Source organism: Netta rufina, assembly GCF_964035555.1.
Source record: "Netta rufina genome assembly, chromosome: 14".
NCBI lineage: Eukaryota > Metazoa > Chordata > Aves > Anseriformes > Anatidae > Netta > Netta rufina.
In genome coordinates, this window is record NC_140137.1 from 4,893,343 (window position 1) to 4,912,260 (window position 18,918).

Sequence of the window (18,918 nt, forward strand, 5' to 3'; positions counted from 1 at the left end):
GTACTAAGCAGACAGCAGTGTAAGTTGGTGTAACTGAGGTCTGAATTTTGAAATGTCATTTTTATCTGTATTTCTGTATAGTTTTACATGTACATGTAAATGCAATGGGAAAATTTACATGTCCTTTTGAATAAGTGTTCCTGAATAATCAGAAACATACAGATTATTTCCTGTTATAGTTGTTCTTCGAGTAAAAATTACAAAAGTATTGATTGATTTACATTCATTCATGAAATAGCTGATTTCATAATAAATTAACACTTTATGATATAGAGAAAACTAACACCTAACTTTTAGTGTTAAATTTTAGTTGTTATCGCTTACTGAGCTAACAATAATAAGGATCAAAGATTATTTCAGTAGCTGTTTAGACATCTTTATAACTCAGAGTCAAATTATCAGCTGCTTCTACTGGAGGAGCTCTTACTGGTGTTTTCTCTTTGTTTTCTTTGCATGACACTTGGCTATTTCTTCAATAGTATATCGCTAGTAGTTGCACATCAATTCATTCAGCCATGCATGTAGTGTTTGGACCAAATGGAGGTTGTAAAGAATGTTAATTTATCATGATGCTGTCACGTGTATTCAGTTAGGCTCAAAAAGCGGTACATAGGTGGTTTTATAATTCATACCAACTACAGCATTGTGTTTGCCTTCACTGTGCCAGGAGGTTACACGTAGCTCATGTGTGTTCACAGTCCTTAACTTGTTCCTCTCACTAATTAAACCGATGGTGCTTTTTCTACCATGCCAATTCATCTTTTGTCATAAATTGGACACTGGGATGCAGAATATAGACAATATAAGACATAAGATATTTTCTGATACGCTGTGCCTCTCTTTTAGTGCTTGTGCTATACAGTTGTATTTCTTTTGAGTGAACAGCTCACAGTCTAGGGAACGGTGGCTGGGGAGGGATGAAGTGCCTCACAGTGCCATTCTGCTTTTGTAATGATTGTGGTTTAAGAGGATGATCCAAAGGTGTTATTGAAACAAGGATTGCGGGGGGAAAAGGCAATATGTTTTATTAAACCAACAGATGTAACTGGAAAAACAGAATAGATGCTTTCAGACACGGTCTTTCTTCAGGTCTGAAACAGAAGAAACAAAAAACAAACGAAAAAAATCAGTTCTGTGTTCATGCTATCCAACTAGGTGATCGGTAAAGAAAAAATCTTTGCTAGATGTAAGTACAGGCAGATATTGGAAAGGGGCTGTGGTCCATAGCTCCTCTGCATGGCCAGAGGCTTTCAATTAGCTCCAAAGGATATATAGAGCATGACTCTTTCTGTCCAGTAGTCCCTTTAACAGGTGATAGCTCGACAGAAGTACTTTTGTCATCCTTTGCTGCTGTACTTCCCCATAATTTGTTGTCATGACCCTCCGTGTTCTAGATAAAGCTGTTGATGCAGTTTGCCAGCAGGAGGGGTGCAGGGAGAGGGATTCACGATCAGTTAACCAGTAAAATGTTTTGAACGTCAGTTATGGTATTTCTTCACTATTCTGTTATTATGCAAGGAGTATGGGTTTGCATGCAGGCTGCTTAAACCCTCGACCTAAAACAAACTGAGGAATGGTCCAACTTTGTAGCAGAGTGGAGAAGTAAGGGATCAGGAGGTGTTCTGTGATTCAAATTGAGTTGACTTAGTTGGATGGGATTGAGGGAAAACTCAAATTAATCGTTGGAAAACTCAAGTTGTTTTGTTTGTAGTAGTGAGTGTATAGAAAGGGGCTGGGAATCAATTATTAGTACCTCTGCACAAAATAGCGTGACTAGTATGTTTAGTTGTGTAGTTATTCTGTAACATTCAGTGGTGTGGTTTCTGTACCTTGTGGAGTACTGCTGGAGGAAGCTCAAGGAGAAGCACATTTCATTGCAGGAAAATAGTTTTTGTGTTGATGTTAGCCAAGACCTAGCCTGTCTTATGGAAATGTCGCCAGTTTGTAGAATAACTTACTTCCGTAGGAGAACAACTTGCTTTCCTCACTGGAGCTGTCAGGATTTAAGCAGTTCAGTGTCCAAACATTTTTAGTTCAGGCACAAGGTCAGTTCTCGTAGAGAAGAATTTATTTGGTAGTACATGAGCTTATGCTTCATTTTAGCCACTTGATCTTGTGTCTTTTTTGAAAAGGGAAGAAAAAAAAAACACCCTGTATGCATGATTTCAAGCTTCTTGTTGACCTTGAATGTATATAGAGATTTTTGATTGTGTTGTGAATTTGTTGATAAGCCTGTGAGAATGAAGAGATACTTCTAGAAGTGTACATGCGTGGTTTTGGGTTTAGATAATTGTCATAAATATAACCTAGCACACTGTAAGGTACGTAGAAACTGCTTATCAGGGTTACCATGATAAAAGGGAAATAGACAGGAACGTTTTTTCCCCTCAGTTTTTCCCTCCTTATTATTACTCATTTTACGATAAGTGACCACAGGCATGTATATATGCATGCACATACAGAAGGAGTGAGCTTCTTATGGGAACTTGAGACCTCTTTTTTATCTTCACATGTTATTTACCTTCATGTCTGAGAGAGAAAATAGCAAGCCTTTAAAGCAGCTGCATTGCTTAAGCTAGATCCCTTACAGCAGCAGAGCAGTAACAAATACTTGATATAAATTACCCTGCAAAATGCTCTTCTACTGGGTCAGGCTAAAGGTGTATTGGTACTCCATGGGAAAGATGTGCAAATGCCCAGTGTCCATATGATTATTTTTTTCTTTATAATTAAGAAATCACCTGAGCTTATGTGATGGTGGTTGCTCAAGATTCATGAGAATCTGATTTTAATGGACCTGTACTTATGAAGGCGTATTGCCACCCCTCAGGGGACAAAATGATAATGTGAAACACTAAAAATTGCAAGTTTAGAAGTAAGTGTGGGGCTTGGGGCAGTCTTCAATCTTCAGCTTTACAAGAAATACAAAAACTGGACTGTGCCTGTCCAAAGCTTAATGTGTGAGTTTGTGTTGAGGTTCTTAACACTCTTAGAGAAACATCAGTTCTTGAAAACCTTCTGGCACAGTAACAACAGCATTTAAGTATTCAGGGTTGAAATTGGTTGTTGATTCCTTGATAATCATTTGTGAATTCACCTTCATAACCTCCTTTCTAGAATTGGGAAATCCTTACAAAAGGAGGTAGCGAGCTGTGTAGAGCTGTTAACAGCTCTACAAAAAAAAAAAAAAAAAAAAGCATTTAGGTACCTTTAGACCAGGGTGCCTAAAAATAGCTCTACGTGACTTGCCTGAACTAACATAGAGGTGTGCTGTACACAGAGGTGTGCTGTACATTTGAGCTCTGGATCCAGATTTCCAGCATCTTATGCCACTGACATAGTCCTTCCTTTTCCCTAGCGGAGTTGAGATGCTAGGATCCCCAGGGAGCCCCAAACAGGATGCTGCAGCAAAGGGAAAATGCATTGTGTCTTTCAGGTTTGTTTAGCTTTCTGCTGTCCCCTTAACCTTACGTCTCCGTGTGACAACCGAGTCTGACGGAGCTCACGTTGGCTCAGCAGGCAAGGATGGTGCCTTTAGCCCAGACGACCCATTGGCAGGGGGCCAGCAGCCTACTGGGCTTGGCCTGAACATTATATAAACAGAGCAAATGGAAGAAGCTCTTCTAATGTTACAAATCCTGTATATATAAAAATATATATTATAAATAATAACAATACAAACCCGATCCTTCATGAAAATGAGCCCTACTTGTATGAGGATTTACTGTGGGGATCTTTTCTAAGTGACTAGGAGTTCATAATTTAATTTGACATTCTAAATTTAGTACTTAGCTTGTAATTGCTTTTTCAAAATCCTAAATCTGATTCCATCTTTGACTGATTCCTTTAAAAATGTTAGTTCTGGGTCACTTTTTAGTCTCCTCCCACTACTTAGTGCAACTTCATGGTGAAATAACAAGGTGCCTAGGAGAAAATCTCTGTACTACCTCTTTTCTGAAACAGATTTATCAATGCTAATATGTTTTGTTGCTATGAAAACTCAGTTATCAACATTAAACATTTGTTCAGTCATTTGTTTATCGGTGGCAGTTTGTTAGGAGTTATAAGTGGAATTCCATCTGCCAGTTAAACTATATCGTAAATTGCTGTAGCAATTAGCAGCTCCTGGGCTGGCGGGGGTGGGGGCCGGGGAGGGGTTGTCTGTCCTAATGGGCACAGGAGCTGAATTGCACGTAAATGCACCCCTGGAAGGTGGCTGAGGGCAATCTCAGGTACACTGCTCACAAGCGTGCCAGTCGGGCGCAAACAGGCACACATTGTGATTATCTCAGTTTTCAAACCTGGAAGAGACAAGAATGTGTTGCTAAATGAGAGAGGCAGTATGTCGTGCTCGCCGAGATAAAAACAGAAGCTGCCAGACACTTTGGCTTTATTCTGTGAATCCTCTGCTTCCAAACTCTCCTATCTTTTCTCCATGCTTATTCTCCCTCGCATTCTCATTCTTTCTCTTTCTCTTTCTCGTCGCTGTCTCGATCTCTCTCTTATTGTTCTCTCCCTTTTTCCCGTCTTTGATGCACATACGTTGTCACATTTCATTGACTCTCCCCTCTTCTCTGTTCTTACACTTACGCCTAGTGGTGCTTTAGCCAGAGCTTGCAGCCTCTCAGGCGAGTTTTAGTCATGTGTGAAGCTCAGTTTGATCGAGCGCTCCTTTTCTGCCTTTTCACTCTTGCAAAAGATTAAAAGGTGGCGTCACATCGCTCCCCTGCTCTTTCCCGCAGGAGGGACTTAAAAGGGACAACAAAAACTAATCACTTTCAATACGTGTTTTCTTGCAAAAAAGGGGACTTAGCTGTGCAATTTGAGGCTGGTGGTGAGGATTGGGAAGGCTAGAGGATGCTTCATACTGCTAACAAGGGAAGGAAGCCTTCAACTGAGGCAGGTAAGAAGTGCCTGGATCCGGTGTTTCACAGAGTGGCTTGATCGGAGCGGTAGGTTTTCGGCAGATTTTTCAGATATTGTAGCTGAGGAAAGCAACTGCAGCAAGAGGCAGCATCGGTGCTGTATCAGATTCCTTTTGTTTAAGATTTAAAGTATGTGCTGTAAATTGAATTAGAAATGGCTTTGCAAAGAAGCTGTATTCACACTGAATGATTTTTTCCTGTTTCTCTGTGTATCAAAATAAAACAGAGCTGGCTTTTGTGAGAGCTGGACTTTGCTTAGGGTTAAATTCAGTGCTTGAATGTGAACAAGAAAAGCTTTTGAGTCTTATAACCTTCTAGAGGCTTGGCATTCTGCAATTTGGTTACAGCAGCTGAACTAAAAATTAATTGTACTTATTTGCTATTGATTTGCTAAGGTAAAATCTAGCATTGAGTTTAGGTCTAGGTGAATATGGTTTGTTTGCCTGGCATTTCATCAGATGAATAGCTATACCCTTTTAGCCATACTGTAGAACCTATTTCATGTTTATGTTTTGTAAATTGAGATTAAGTACCATCCTGAATGAAATACGTGACTAAAACTCATAAACTGCATCTGTGTTTAGTAAAGCAATCACCAAATTAGAATAATGGATTTATGTCAGTTGTCAAATGGAGTTAACTCTGAAAGTGCTGTCCACGAGTGCACTTGGATTACAATAAAGGGCTTTCTGTTTAACAGTTATTGAGAGGGGCTAATTTATCAGGCGAAATGTCTGAACTTAGGTCTTAGGTACCATCTTCTTAGGTACCATAAAATTATATAGCTTAGTGTATTTGTGGTTTGGGGAAACGTGTCCTTTTATTCTCTATAAAAATGCATTAAGGCTACATAGGGGTTCCAAAATGAAAAAAATATATATTTGTAATTTTAAAATGTTACATGCTGGTAAGTGCTTTTTATTCACAAGTGAAATATTTAGCTAGTGGGACTTCTGTGTCTGGTCTTCGCTGGCTTTGGTGCTTTTTCCCCTCCCTAGATTTCTGTGCATTTACAGTTGCTGTCTGTGTGAGCAAACTAGGACCGAATAGAAGGAGGGATTCTGTGAGCAGCAGTGTTCTGAATTCATTGTCATAGTGGAAAGTGAACAGGCATTCAAGGATAGTTAGACCTTTATTAGGGTTTTAAAGGAAAGCAAACAATATTGCAGTGATGAGAGTTACTTGTAAAAGTACAGTGCTAATTAACTGACTCTGAAAGCGGAGCTAGGAAAAGCTAACTTGATATTATAAGCTGTCAGAGTAAACATTGTTTAATAGGTGGATTTTAGAGTTGCAGACCTACAAATAGGCACACTGCAGATGGAAATTAATACATTTACTTGAGAACTTTTGTCTTCGTGCAAGTTTAGCCTAATGACTCAATCCTGCATGCAGATCCATGAATGCACAATGCTATGTACCTTGTAAAAACCAGTGGCAGTGCTTTCTGTGTACGTTCGCAGTAGCTGATTTTACAAGATAGGCAGTGACAAGCCACCACATAGCTGAATGGGATCATAGCCCCTAGGGAAGTCTAGTCTCCCATCAGTGTGCAGGGACTTCATGTGTTACTACTTCCACCTTCAATGGCAGTTACTCATGTATATTCATCCTCATATAAAGGGACAGATTTTTTCTGAGGATGTATAATCAGACAAAAGAACCTGTAAATATTTCACTGATTTATAGTGGACATTTTTATTCTGTAACGCCAGTTTTGCTGAGTTTCTGGCATTGGCATTGCACCTCCTTCTCTCCTTTCAAAATTTTTCTACATGTTCTTCCAAGCTCCTTTGATGGTTCAGATCTGTTTAACTGCGTGTTGGATCAAAATGAAATTGAGGAACTTGTCCAACAAAAATTGAAGTCTTGGATGTAACATGGTATTGTAAATGTTATCTTGTGACTTAACTGAAGTAAATCTAAGTGTAAATGGTAGATGACTTTCAACATGGATTTCTCATTTAAAAAAAAAATTAAAAAAAATTGTTCCTTATGAAATGGCAAGAAACTAGGAGGTTGAAGGCGAGCTAACTTGATCTGTTTGAGCCCAGAATTCAGGATCTGAATTGCAGATCATTTCTCTATCATTTTGGCATTTGCTAACTCTGCCCTACTAGATTTTAAATGAGTGACTAATATAAATAGCAGCATTTTACTGATGTTCCAGTAGATGTTGCTGGAGAGCAAAGCAAAGATTACTTGATAGAGGAAAAGAAATGCAGTGAGATTACAAAAGCCAAAGAAAAATCTCAAGGTAAATGATTATACAGGCTGTTGGTAGTTTAATAATATGAGACCAATACATTTTTGCATCATCATCTTAGATTCTATTCAGTCTGAAGAAGTACATGTGCTGAAATTGTTTTACTCATCATAACTGTGCTTTTATAGGTTTGTAGTTTTTACTTACCACTTTTAACATTTTATTGCTAGTACTGCCGTTGTTTCAGTTGCGTATTTTCTCAGATGAAGGGCTGAAAGATTATCCCTAAAAGTGTTACCTTTTTTTAAAAAGTTCACAAACTACAAATGCTCAATTATAAGTTAAGAAATGAAATATATCAGATCTCAAAATCAGTAGAATTCCAATGTAGCAAAGTTGCTTTCTGTTGAACAGCAAGAGGTTACCAAATCAACACATAATGCAATTAAAAAAAAAAAAAAAGCGAATTAGTACATTATTTTTCTTAACTATGAACAATAATGACTTAACATCTTTTTTTTCTATGTGCCTAAATTCTGAGAGAAATCCTATGATGAGGCTCACAGTAGTAAATTGAAGTAGAGTAACTAATGGCAAATGAGAGGACAGACAGCTGTGATGTCCTATTCTGAAACTACTGTGTTATTAATTAATCAGATAAAATGATAAAGCAGTCCCAAAGGAGTGGAGGATTGTAGTATACAGGTGCTAACTGATGCAATTTCAGGCAACCACTGACCTCTATCTGTGGGAATATTTATTTTTGGAGATGATCATCAACCGTAACTGATTTCAAATTCAAAACGATAATGTGTGTTGTGTTGTTTTTTTACTGCTAGCTTTTCAAGTAAAGTAGGATAAATACAAAAAACTTGGTCTAGTCATAACTAGCAGGTGACTTCTCTGCATTCATCTGGTTTGTGTATCTATTTGTACTGTAGCTAAACAAGGAAAACAAAAGTTAGTTGAAGATCTTTCCGAGATTAGGTTTTGTTTTTAGAATTAATCTTACTATGAAGCACTAGAGGAACGTGGCTTCATTTTTTTTATTTACTTTGTAAAAAAAAAAAAAATAGTTTCTACTCGTAACTGGGAAAAAAATGCAGATGGAAAAATGTGTTGCCAATCTTTACAGTCCTCTCCCATCTTATTTAGGTTGTAGATTATTTATTACAGTTTGGTTTTCGTATTTTGTTTGCTGTTATTTTTGTTACTCTCCCTTCCCTTCCTCCCCCTCCCTCGAGGCATGCACCAAACTTTCTTCAATCTGACAAGCCTGAGGATTATGTGTTTTTTTCCATTGATTAACATTTCGTGTAATTTGTTGTTGGGTACTGAGTCTGGGCATGCACACAACTGTGTACATACTAAGGTTAATTCCTTGATCTTTAGAAAACTGTTGGCATACTTCATATGTTGAAGAATAAAATCCCACTGTGTCTCATGAGTATGGTTTTGAAAGCATCCATATCTATATGCATTTGTTGAATTTATAAATGCATCTATATTAATTTAGTGAATTTTCACCTGTAGGGTTTTTTTTGCATTTTTGCTTAGGCTTAGAAGTTTGTAGGGTTTTAGGGTAAATTAGAATTGGTATCGAGCCTTGTGCATGTCATCTGTGTATGGGCACAAATTCATAAGCCCTTCTACATATGTTTATTTTACAGTTCTATGTCATTCACAAAAAATAAACCTGCCTGTTATCAGTGAGAGAGTATTACCAGAATTATGTTCTTTTACCTTCCCTACTTTGGTTTACTTTCAGACTTGTCAGTTCAGTGAAATGGTACGTAATTCAGCTTAAAAGATCGTAATATGTCATCAGTTTTCAAAGAGAATTCCCTGTTGAAAACATTGGCAAATTCATTTTAAAGGCTTATGACACAATATAGCCCCAAGGAATAAACTTTTATCTTGGTATTTCTCAGCTCTCAAAGTCATGAAGAGAAAAGCAAGCCTACTCTTACAGTGGAATTCTGTTTATGAATACACTACGAAAAGCTCAGGATAGCTGAACAGGGTAAATAATTCTGGACCCAGTCCAGTCTACTGCCACATTTCTCAGTAGCAGCAGTATTGTCTTTGTATGTTTGTCCGTGGATGCACGTATATATAAACAAAGGCACAAGTCTGAATCTATGTATTTTAATTTAAGCCTACTTCAAATTTAAACATACATAGCTACTCTCACATAATTGGAGTGCAGGATGAATGGATGTCTGTGAGTTTACAGTAAGTTAGTGAGATATAAAGCCACTGTGTACATAAGAAAAGGTACAGCAGGTAATAGTAATGAAATGACTTATCTAGGAAGATTGTTTCAAAATGCATCTATATAATTTGTTCCATCTGTGTGGTACTTACATTAAAGGTTGACATAAGGTGAGTCAAAAAATTAAATAAAGGATTTGGCAATGAAGTTGTCTTAAAAATGTTACTTCTAAATGAAAAGACACGTATGTGTATATGTTTCTTATTTCTTCTGAAGCAATTTCTCAGTAACTTAAAGGAGTGGATGTAGTTCCTCTTCTAGCTGTATTTTGTAAGATCTGTTTAGTTAACACAGTTCTTACTGTCACTGTGCATGCAGCTTTTGAAAGATAAGAGAACTCTGTTACTATCTATAGCTTATAATAGTTTTAAGAAAATTCAACCCATAGCTCATAGCTGATTCCAAATGTAATAACGTTTGCATTGTTACCATTTGCAATATGATTACAACAGTACAAAACTTCTGTCTTAAAAAAACGAAAATTTTTATCTTCCCCCCCCCAAAAAAAAAAAAAGAAAAAAAAAAAAGAAAAAGCTTTGTAAAGTAGGACATTTTTTCAGATCCTTCACCTAAATTTGTTTCTGTGGCATCGCAGGGGATAACATGATGAAAAGGTATTGTACGGGTGGTCCTTCTCTATACAACATAAGCAGCATTGGAAAAAACCTTGGTATATTTCTGAGGTATTTTGATGTGACACTCAATACAAAGTATTTTCAGTTGGCAGATATGCCTTTTATATTTTATATGTTCATTTTGCATGTACTTGCATTAATTCTTTTTCTTACACTTGCCCACAAAGTATTACTAAGCAGTGGCTCATAACAATGTCAGCTATGCTAACATTGTTGTGGAGGAACATATAGTCTTTTCTGTTCCCCTCAGTTCTCTTTGCTATTGGATTAATGCCTATTCTGAATAGTTTTTAGCTGACAAATCCAACTCCTTCAGCCCTTTCTGTTTCATCTAAATGTCAAACCAAACACAGGCTTGTGTACAGGTTTTTTCCTTGGCAGCAAAATGGAGACAAGGAATCTGCTGCAAGATGGTATCATTTGGAGGGGGGGTGGAGGGAATTGTTGGTGCTGAGTTGAGAGATTTTTATACTCTCCATACGTACAATAATGACTTCTTTCCACTAACTGTGAACTTACCATTTTGTGGTGCTACCTCTCTGGCTGTTATTCATTCTTAATGAAACCTGGATTATTTCAATATTTATATCGATATTCATACTTGCAACTGAATTTCGTATATCCTGGGGAAAGAAGACAATGGTGTGTCTGGGCTAGAAGGACACAGGTGAAAGAAAAAAAGTAGCAAGAGATTCTTCGTATCTAGAAAATACAAGAAATAACATCTAAGAACAGTTTGTGATTAGGGCAAGAACTGTGACATCAAATGCTACATAGAGATTTCTCTAAGGCTGATCTATTGTGACGTTGCTCTACTATGTGTACGTGCACATAAATAATGTATACGTACCATACATATATACATACAGTCTCTAGAGGTCAGTAGAATGTAAGGAATGGGCAGATGTTCAGCTTCTAATATCAGACGTGGAGATGCAGCCTATCAGTTGTTGCTACCTAGCAAAGATGAATATGTTGCTAATGAAATTTGGAAGTGAAGTAATTAATCAGAGTTAACAAAGAGCTGAATGAAAGAGAATCATGTCTGTCTTGTTGCGGAAATGAGTGTAAATTATTTGTTTGGGGCAAATTCCTGATAAATGCTCATTTATGTTGTAAGAAACTTGACAGAAATCCAAACCATGATTATTGTATTATAGCCGATTATATTGTGTTGCCTTACTACCTTTTCTGAGAGGATTTTAGAATGACTGAAACAACAATTAAAACACTTTTTGCGACAGCATATGTCAAATGCTAAACAAACCAGGAATGCAGAACGAGCAATGTGTTTCCTTTCCATGTTTACCCAGTCACCCTTGGTCAGCCTTAACAAATTAATTGTTTTAGTCTTGTTCACCTTCTTCTAAAAGGAAATCTTCTGAAGGAACTTATCACTTCTGGCTAAAGGTTTTATCTTCTTTTTAAGAACTGTTTAGATAGTTTCTTGCAGAAAGCTGCAAGTTGGTTTTTTTTAATATCCTTTGACTTGATTTTTTTTTTTTTTCTGAGAAACTAAGCAGAAGTGAGGCTTTTATCTCTGGAGGAGTTACTTCAAATTCTAATTTATGCTGCAAGGGAAAAGGAGTTTTATGTTTCTGGTACTGCTTTATACATCTAACATCAAAATTTTAAACAATGATAGTTCTTTTGTGCAAAAGAATAGAAAAGAAAGGCAGGAAGGGATGTGGCCGATGAAATGTGAGCTAAACTGGTAGGGTCCTTTCAAGGAGATCTGCATTAGAGCAGGCAAGCAGTTCTTGTTGGGTTTGTTTCACTATTGTTATGGCTTGAGTGCAGAAATTTTAATTATATAGCAAAAAAAATAATAGTTTTCAGTGTAAAGTGTTCTGAAGAATGAAAGTATGTGATCTGAATGAAAAAGTAGAGGTTAAAATAGATTTACATATTCTGTAACATGCACAAGATTGTCCTCTTTTATTTCCATGTTTTTGCTAGCATTCTATATTTTCTCATCTTTGTAAGAAACATTCAGACCAAAACACTTGGAAATCTTGCTCATACTCACCAAGCATTAATTCACCAACCACTGACTGAATGCTTCACCTTTAGTCCATAAAGAAAACACAGTAGTTCTTAAAAAGTGGAACTGGCCAGTGTTTGTTACATACTCATACCAGTTACATAAATGATCGTGAGGCAACATAGGTCCATTTAAGGCACCGATGCATGCCAAAATGTACTAATGTAGCTTCAGCAGTTTAGTTACAATTGTAGAATCCTTCAAGTTGGGAAAGACCTCTATGATCATCTAGGCCACCCTTATTTGCAGCAGTATGGTTGCACAGGGCTTCTAGTACCTCTGAAGGTGCTGTTGCTGCCTACCCATGCAAATTATACTGGGAAAAGAACTCTGAATCCAGAGTCAGGCTGAGGTAGAGTCACATGCAGATATTGATGTATAAGTTGTGTAGCTAGACAAATGTACCTGTGTACACAGGTATGCAGGATTCTTTTGTAGGTTCTTTGTTTTTCTCTTCATAAAAGGAAGTCATGTTGCATTTGATACATTTCTTCTATTCATACTGTAGTTCTCTTCTGTGTTGTAAAATACTGATAGCATACAATTCATGTCCTAGAATTCAGTTAAGTTACCGATTCCCTTTTTACTTGGCTTCCAGTTAATTGTTAGTTTGCCTGGAAGCTATGCTTCAAAAATCTCTGCAATATCTCTTGATACTCTAGAAGACATCTTTCAAAATAGTTTATGAAATTCTTTTTTAGTAGCAAGCTAAACATAGTTAATGCATACAGAAATCCTGCTTCTTTTACATCCCGCAGTGTTCTTTGAGTGTACTCAAAATTTTCTCTACAAATTGTCATGGTAAAGCACTGTGCTTTCCCTCCATTGCAGAAAAAAGCACAGTCAGTTTGGCTTTCAACCATGGCATTCCTGTTAGTTCCTTCTTACTCTCTTACAAGGAATCACATTTTTTGGTTTGCTTTTTAGTGATCTGGTGAGTTACCAGGTCAAGACAGTACCTCTTTGAGGCATGGGACAAGAGGACATCTTTAAAAAGCAAGCTAGGCTAAACTGAGTTTCCCTTGGACACCTCGCTGACTTCTGGGAGGGACTTAGTAGGCAATTAATGTCTGGAGAACACTGTCTTGGGGAATACCTGCTTGTTTTCTGTTTTAAGCACAAAGAAACTAGTATGGCCCCTCAGAATTTTATATTGTGGCCTTTAATATGGAGTTATTTTATGTGCTGGAATTAGTGCTGAAGAGGGGTTGTCTGTACCAGTGCACCTGTAACACCAAAGGCTAAGTGAAGTTGATATAAGCAAAAGAGATGTCTGTAAACGGATGTTTATTAAAGGTGAAGGGTGCGACAAAAGAGAATTATTAAAAACAAATGGTTAAGTAGCAGTTATTTCCTCAATTTGAGGTGACTGTGGGCTTGTGTTGTGGTGTAACCCGGCCGGCAACTAAACACCACACAGCTGTTCACTCCCCCCCCCCCCCCGCCCCGGGATGGGGGAGAGAAATGGGAAAGTGAAGCCCGTGAGTTGAGATAAAGACAGTTTATTAAGACAGGAAAATAATGATAACAGTAACAATAATAATAACGATGATGATAATAGTACTGCTACTAATAATGTGTACAAACAAGTGATGCACAATGCAATTGCTCACCGCCCGCTGACCGATGCCCAGCCTAACCCCGAGCAGTCCGGCCCCCCCCCCCGGCTAGCCACCCCTATGTATTGTTTAGCATGACCCCAGATGGTATGGAATACCCCTTTGGCTAGTTTGGGTCACCTGTCCTGGGTCTGTCCCCTCCCAGCTCCTGCTGCACCCCCAGCCTGCCCATTGGCAGGATGGAGCAAGAAGCTGAGATGTCCTTGGCTTGGTATAAGCACTGCTCTGCAACAATTAAAACATCGGGGTGTTATCAGCACTCTTCTCATCCTAAACCAAAACACAGCATTCTACCAGCTACTAGGAAGAGAATTGACTCTGTCCTAACTGAAACCAGGACAGCTTGGTTTGTAGATATTTTATGTATGTATATCTGATTTTGCTTACCTGTTCTTGTGTTTGTATGACTATGAGTTCTCCATCAATAAATGATTATTACATAGCAGCAGTGTTCTGTGCTTTTAGGTACAGTGATACTGGGCCTAAGAAAGCATTCAGCCCATGTACCATTAAAGAATACATACAGTGGTGCTTTGAAAGGATAGTTAAGAGAACAGTGGGCAGAATCACGCATGTATTTTACACCCTGCACTTCAAGGGATGTTGTTAATAAATTGTGGGGTATTTAGGACTGGAGAGAACTTGATTTCATGACCTTGTCTTTTCTAGTTCTGTGTTCACTGTTCTCTGTGACAAGAGGTATGCGTTTAGAAAACAGGACAAAAGTGTTCACTTGCAAAAACAAACACTTCCGAACTTTGAGAGAATTGTGTGGACACTTGCATAACCATGACAGCTGGATGTAAAGAATTCTGAAATGACAGTAATAACCAGTATCAGAGTAAAATTACAAATTATTTCAATTTAAGTGGTTTCATTTTTCTATGTGCATTTTAAAGTGTCACCATAAGCTGCTGACTTCATCTTGAACACATTCTGCTGTCTTGACAGTTGTTGTGGATTTGTTAGTACTAAATCAGTAATTGTTGGCTTTGAAGAGAGATCCAACATCTTCAGCAAGAGCTTATTAACTGTAAAATATGGATTGCCTTTACCCTAATGGCCTCTGAATCCTATTACCATCCCATTACAGAGTGTGGGATTTTAGTAACTTGGCTGTTGTTTCCAGTGGGCAGTGAGTGCAATGTGGAAGGGCAGGAGTTAATGCAATTCATCTCCTGTAATTGTGAGTCCTCTATCAGTCCCTGGGACTCTCTTCCTTAATGCAGGGAGTGCAGCTTCAGCCAGAAATTCCACACCCAAAAAAACACTGTGGGAGGAAAAAAAAACAACAACAACAAAAAACAAACCAACCACCCTGAAATTGTCTGTATTACCTACACTTTGTAAACAGAATAGAAATGAATAGGTTGATAAATAAGCAAGTGCCAAGTAGGCTGCAGTCTAGAAGGGGTTTTCAATTGCTATCATTATGCCAAGAGGTATATTGAAATACCTCTTCAGTCAATATCATTATATTTTTAATTACTTAATTGCATTGATACTGTAATACTCTAATTGGTTTCCAAAAACATGAAAGCACCTTATTCCTTTCCTCTTCAACGTACAGTGTGAAAAGTGTCAACGAAACTGTAAAGTAAACAAACAAAAGGAAAATGCGCGGTGTGAGTTGTTCAGAGTGAAACTTGTGTACATGGAATGGTAGCTGCTTGGGTCAGTCTGTCTAAACTGCCTCCAGAGGTAGTGTATGTCTCCAAGGGGTGATTCCCTTAAAACTTCACAGCGGAGGGGAACATGGAGTATTAAGACTTACTGGTGGGGAGGGGGGTAGGAGGTCAGTAGGTAACTTCCAGCACCTGCTCTGACTGTTTGCAGGTGTTTTTTTTTGTTTTGTTTTGTTTTGTTTTGTTTGGGGGGGGGGTATTTATTTATTTATTTACTTACTTTTTAAACTTTTTTTGACAGATAAATTCCAAATGCTAAAAGGCAGCTTGCTTCTGGTTTCAGAATAGGATCAAAAAGGGAAAGACTTCAACAGATATTGCTGGGTAACTTGAGAGGGTCTTGTCAGTGTAACTTGTAGGATAAACAATATCTGAAATACTGGTGTGCATGTCCTAATGAGCTGGGATTAGTGTGATTCATGAAGTCTCAGAACTAGGACTTTTCATTATAAATAATGACAACAGGAGTTGTTCTTCAAGGCAATTACTTTGCTTTTTAAGAATCAGAAAATACTTGTAAGGATTCCAGTTTTCATAACTTTTTTCTTCATGCTTTCTTCAGTGTTTTGTTTGCTTCTGTTATAGTGTTGCCTATAAATACAACTGTTCAATTTATTGTGAATAGCTAGGGTCTTGCAATCAAGTAGGAGGAAGGGCTAGAGAAGGGTCTAGTATGAGATGGATTATTTTGTTCTTTGAACACAATCAGTGCTGGTCATGTTAGTTATGTCCTGCCTCTATTAATGCCTCATACTTTGGTAACAGAATCTCAGAAAGCAAAGAGAGACATCTTTAAAGTAGTCTGAATTTCAAACACTACTGTATAAATATAAAGTGATTTATTTTTTCAGTATTTTCTGTTAAGCTTCTTGGGCCTTTCAGTTGTTACATGTGTGCTTACTCACATGTTGCAATGAAGCCTGAATTCACATGCTGTGAAACTCGCACCAAGATAACCTGCTCACTTAAAACGTAAAGTGAAATTAGGATGCAGTGACCCTGTTTCTTGATTATGGAGTAAATATGTTTTGTTCTCTTTTACAAGAAGCGGTGGAATTTAAATGCCTTCCAGTATGTTATACAAGTAGGTCAGTGTTACTGCTGGAACCTGATCAATTTGTCATCAAACCACTTTCCCTGAAGCCACTTCTTGATTTAGATTGGGTAGGGTCCATACATCTCAGTAGGTCGAGGTCTGGTTGTGTTAAGTACTGAAATATGTGGGGAAGGTATGATCCATGTGTTGGTGTGTTAACAAGCTAATTGTAACCTACTTACGTAACGACGTAGTATCTGAATAGTTGGAAGGTTTTCTTCTTGCTCCCAACCAGTGTGAAAGAAGAGGCTGCTTAGCAAAATCAGCTCTAGAAAGTGGCTTTGTTGGACTGAGTCTCAGACAGAATGTATTCTAATCAACAGGAGCTAGATGATAATGATAGAATGAGGGTGTATATATTACATTTCTATATTTGAATTTTGTACTAACTTCATGATTTTGCTAGATCCTTTTGAAATGTACTTATTAAAATTAAAAAAAAAAAAAAGACAGAGAGAAAAAAAAAACACTAAGTAGAAGTACTGGTATGGTTCCTAACTAATGTGTATACTTCTCAAGTACAAAAGTGATAGAAGTCAAGAAACAAGGTTTGGTGACACAGGTGTTGCCAAAAAAATCATTTTAATAATGAAATTACAATGAAGGGCAATATTACAGGAGCTTTGCTCACTCTTGTGTCAGCAAGGTTGATGTGCATGATGACCATCACAAGCAGGGTTTGATAGTGTGCTGTGCAGGTGCGTAGCGTAGTGCATGTGCAACTGAATAGGTAGAGTGAAAGAGGAACCTTTGAAGACAGATTATTTTATTATTTTGGGGGGATATAATAACCCGTAATTTGTGAGTTATCTCACTGCTGTTATGTTTGGGCCTTTTAGCTTCATTCAGTTTGATTATAGCTATTTTGTTAAGCTAACACTGTGGTTCAGCCACTGTGCTCTCTGGCTGGTGATGGATCAGTGATACAGTTTAATTACCTCCTATGTTTAAACCAGGTTTTACTTTGAAACCTCTGTTTCATACAGGACTGTGTTTTGCAGTGCTACAGCTTGTTAGGAACGTAGCTGGTAGAAGGCCTTTTTTACAGGAGGCTTGTTACAACCTTGTTGTTTCAAAGCTACATCACTGTAATTTTGTTTATAAGTTTCTAAACTACTGTTCGAGAATGTACTGTATTTTGGAAAGTGCTTGCAGGGATTGTATGCTTTTTTGCAACTGCAAGTCTTAGTTTCATTTAAATACATTATACATTGTGATTAAACTTAAACTTGCTTAAAAAAAAAAAAAGCACACCAGCTTTAAAATAATTTTCTCAGTTTGCTGAAAAGCTGACCTACATTAAGTACGAACAGTAATTTGCTATCAAGATCAAATCACATAAACATTTGACATATGTCAGGGAGGTGGGGGTGGGCAAACAAGCAAATAAAATGTCTGTGCTAAAGAGCAGCATTTTACATTGACAAACAACATCAGTCTCTTAACCCAAATGAAATTATGGGAGAGTTGAACCTAATAAACCATGTGGTATTTTCATTTTAATCTGTAAAAACAAAAATGCAGAGTTAGGGGAAACACTCGAGGGAGGTGGAAATACCTAAACATGGAGGATTTCCTAGCCAGGAATGAAAGAACTTCTGCACCAGTTCAGGGGTCAGTTGTTAAACCCCAGGCTAATAATTTAGGAGAAAGGTTGCAGTCCAGTTTCCATCATGTAGTAAAATAAAATAGTGTATCAGACTTTTGAAGATCATTGCTTCCTCTTAGTAACTGTTCTTTTGAATTGAAATTTGATCTTTTCTGGACTTGGTAATGCTTCTGCTTCTACTGGAATCCAGCCAAAAAAGAAAGTTGAAGTGTAAAAAGGAATATAGTTATTTCAAAAATAACCTTTGGCTGCTGGAAGACACTTTCTGCAGTTAATGTTAATTTTCTGTGTACTTCCATCACTAAACACTGAAGTTCTTTACTTCAAGTGACAAAAATGTGTTTCCAAGTATGGTTTCAGTTGTGTAGGTTTGAATGAAGAATCAAGAAATAAAATGTGCGAATGGCATGCACAGAGGACCATAACCTGCAGCGTCCATTTATATTTAAAGAGCTAGATTGTGCCCTGTTGTGTGTACTCAGTTGATAAATTTTGTCTGCCTAAGCTAAGAAAGGTGATCTGTCTGCAATAACTTTAATTTGGGAGTAATGCAGCCTTGTTATGAGAATGCAAGTAACCTGGAAGGTTGAGCTAAATGTCTAAAAATAAGTAAAATAGTTAATACTTGCAGTTTGCCGATAATTGTATGCAACATGTGGGAAAAGCCAAGAAGCTATCTGAGTCAGGATTAGCTTTGTTCTGTCTGTAATCCAGGAGAAATTTCTGTTCTTTTTATGAAAATGCTGGCGAAGCAAATGTCAGGAGGCCTGGCAGCTTGAAGTCTGTCATTCCCCTCCCACCTCCCATGCCCTCGTTGTTTTAAG

At 37.6% G+C, this 18,918-nt stretch overlaps 1 protein-coding gene across 6 annotated transcripts in view; it reads left to right on the plus strand.

Moving 5' to 3' along the window:
- The window catches only part of TENM2 (teneurin transmembrane protein 2), a gene marked incomplete at both ends in the record, with an annotated part of 523,490 nt that overhangs the window by 163,213 nt on the left and 341,359 nt on the right, over positions 1–18,918 (plus strand). For 2 of the 6 annotated variants that reach the window (XM_084295551.1, XM_084295552.1), the window contains one exon: positions 4,858–4,903. The exons of the other annotated variants lie outside the window; for them this stretch is intronic. In XM_084295551.1, the coding sequence (XP_084151677.1) occupies positions 4,858–4,903 (46 nt within the window). Of the gene's footprint in view, positions 1–4,857; positions 4,904–18,918 lie in introns of those variants that run through there. 6 annotated transcript variants of the gene reach the window in all.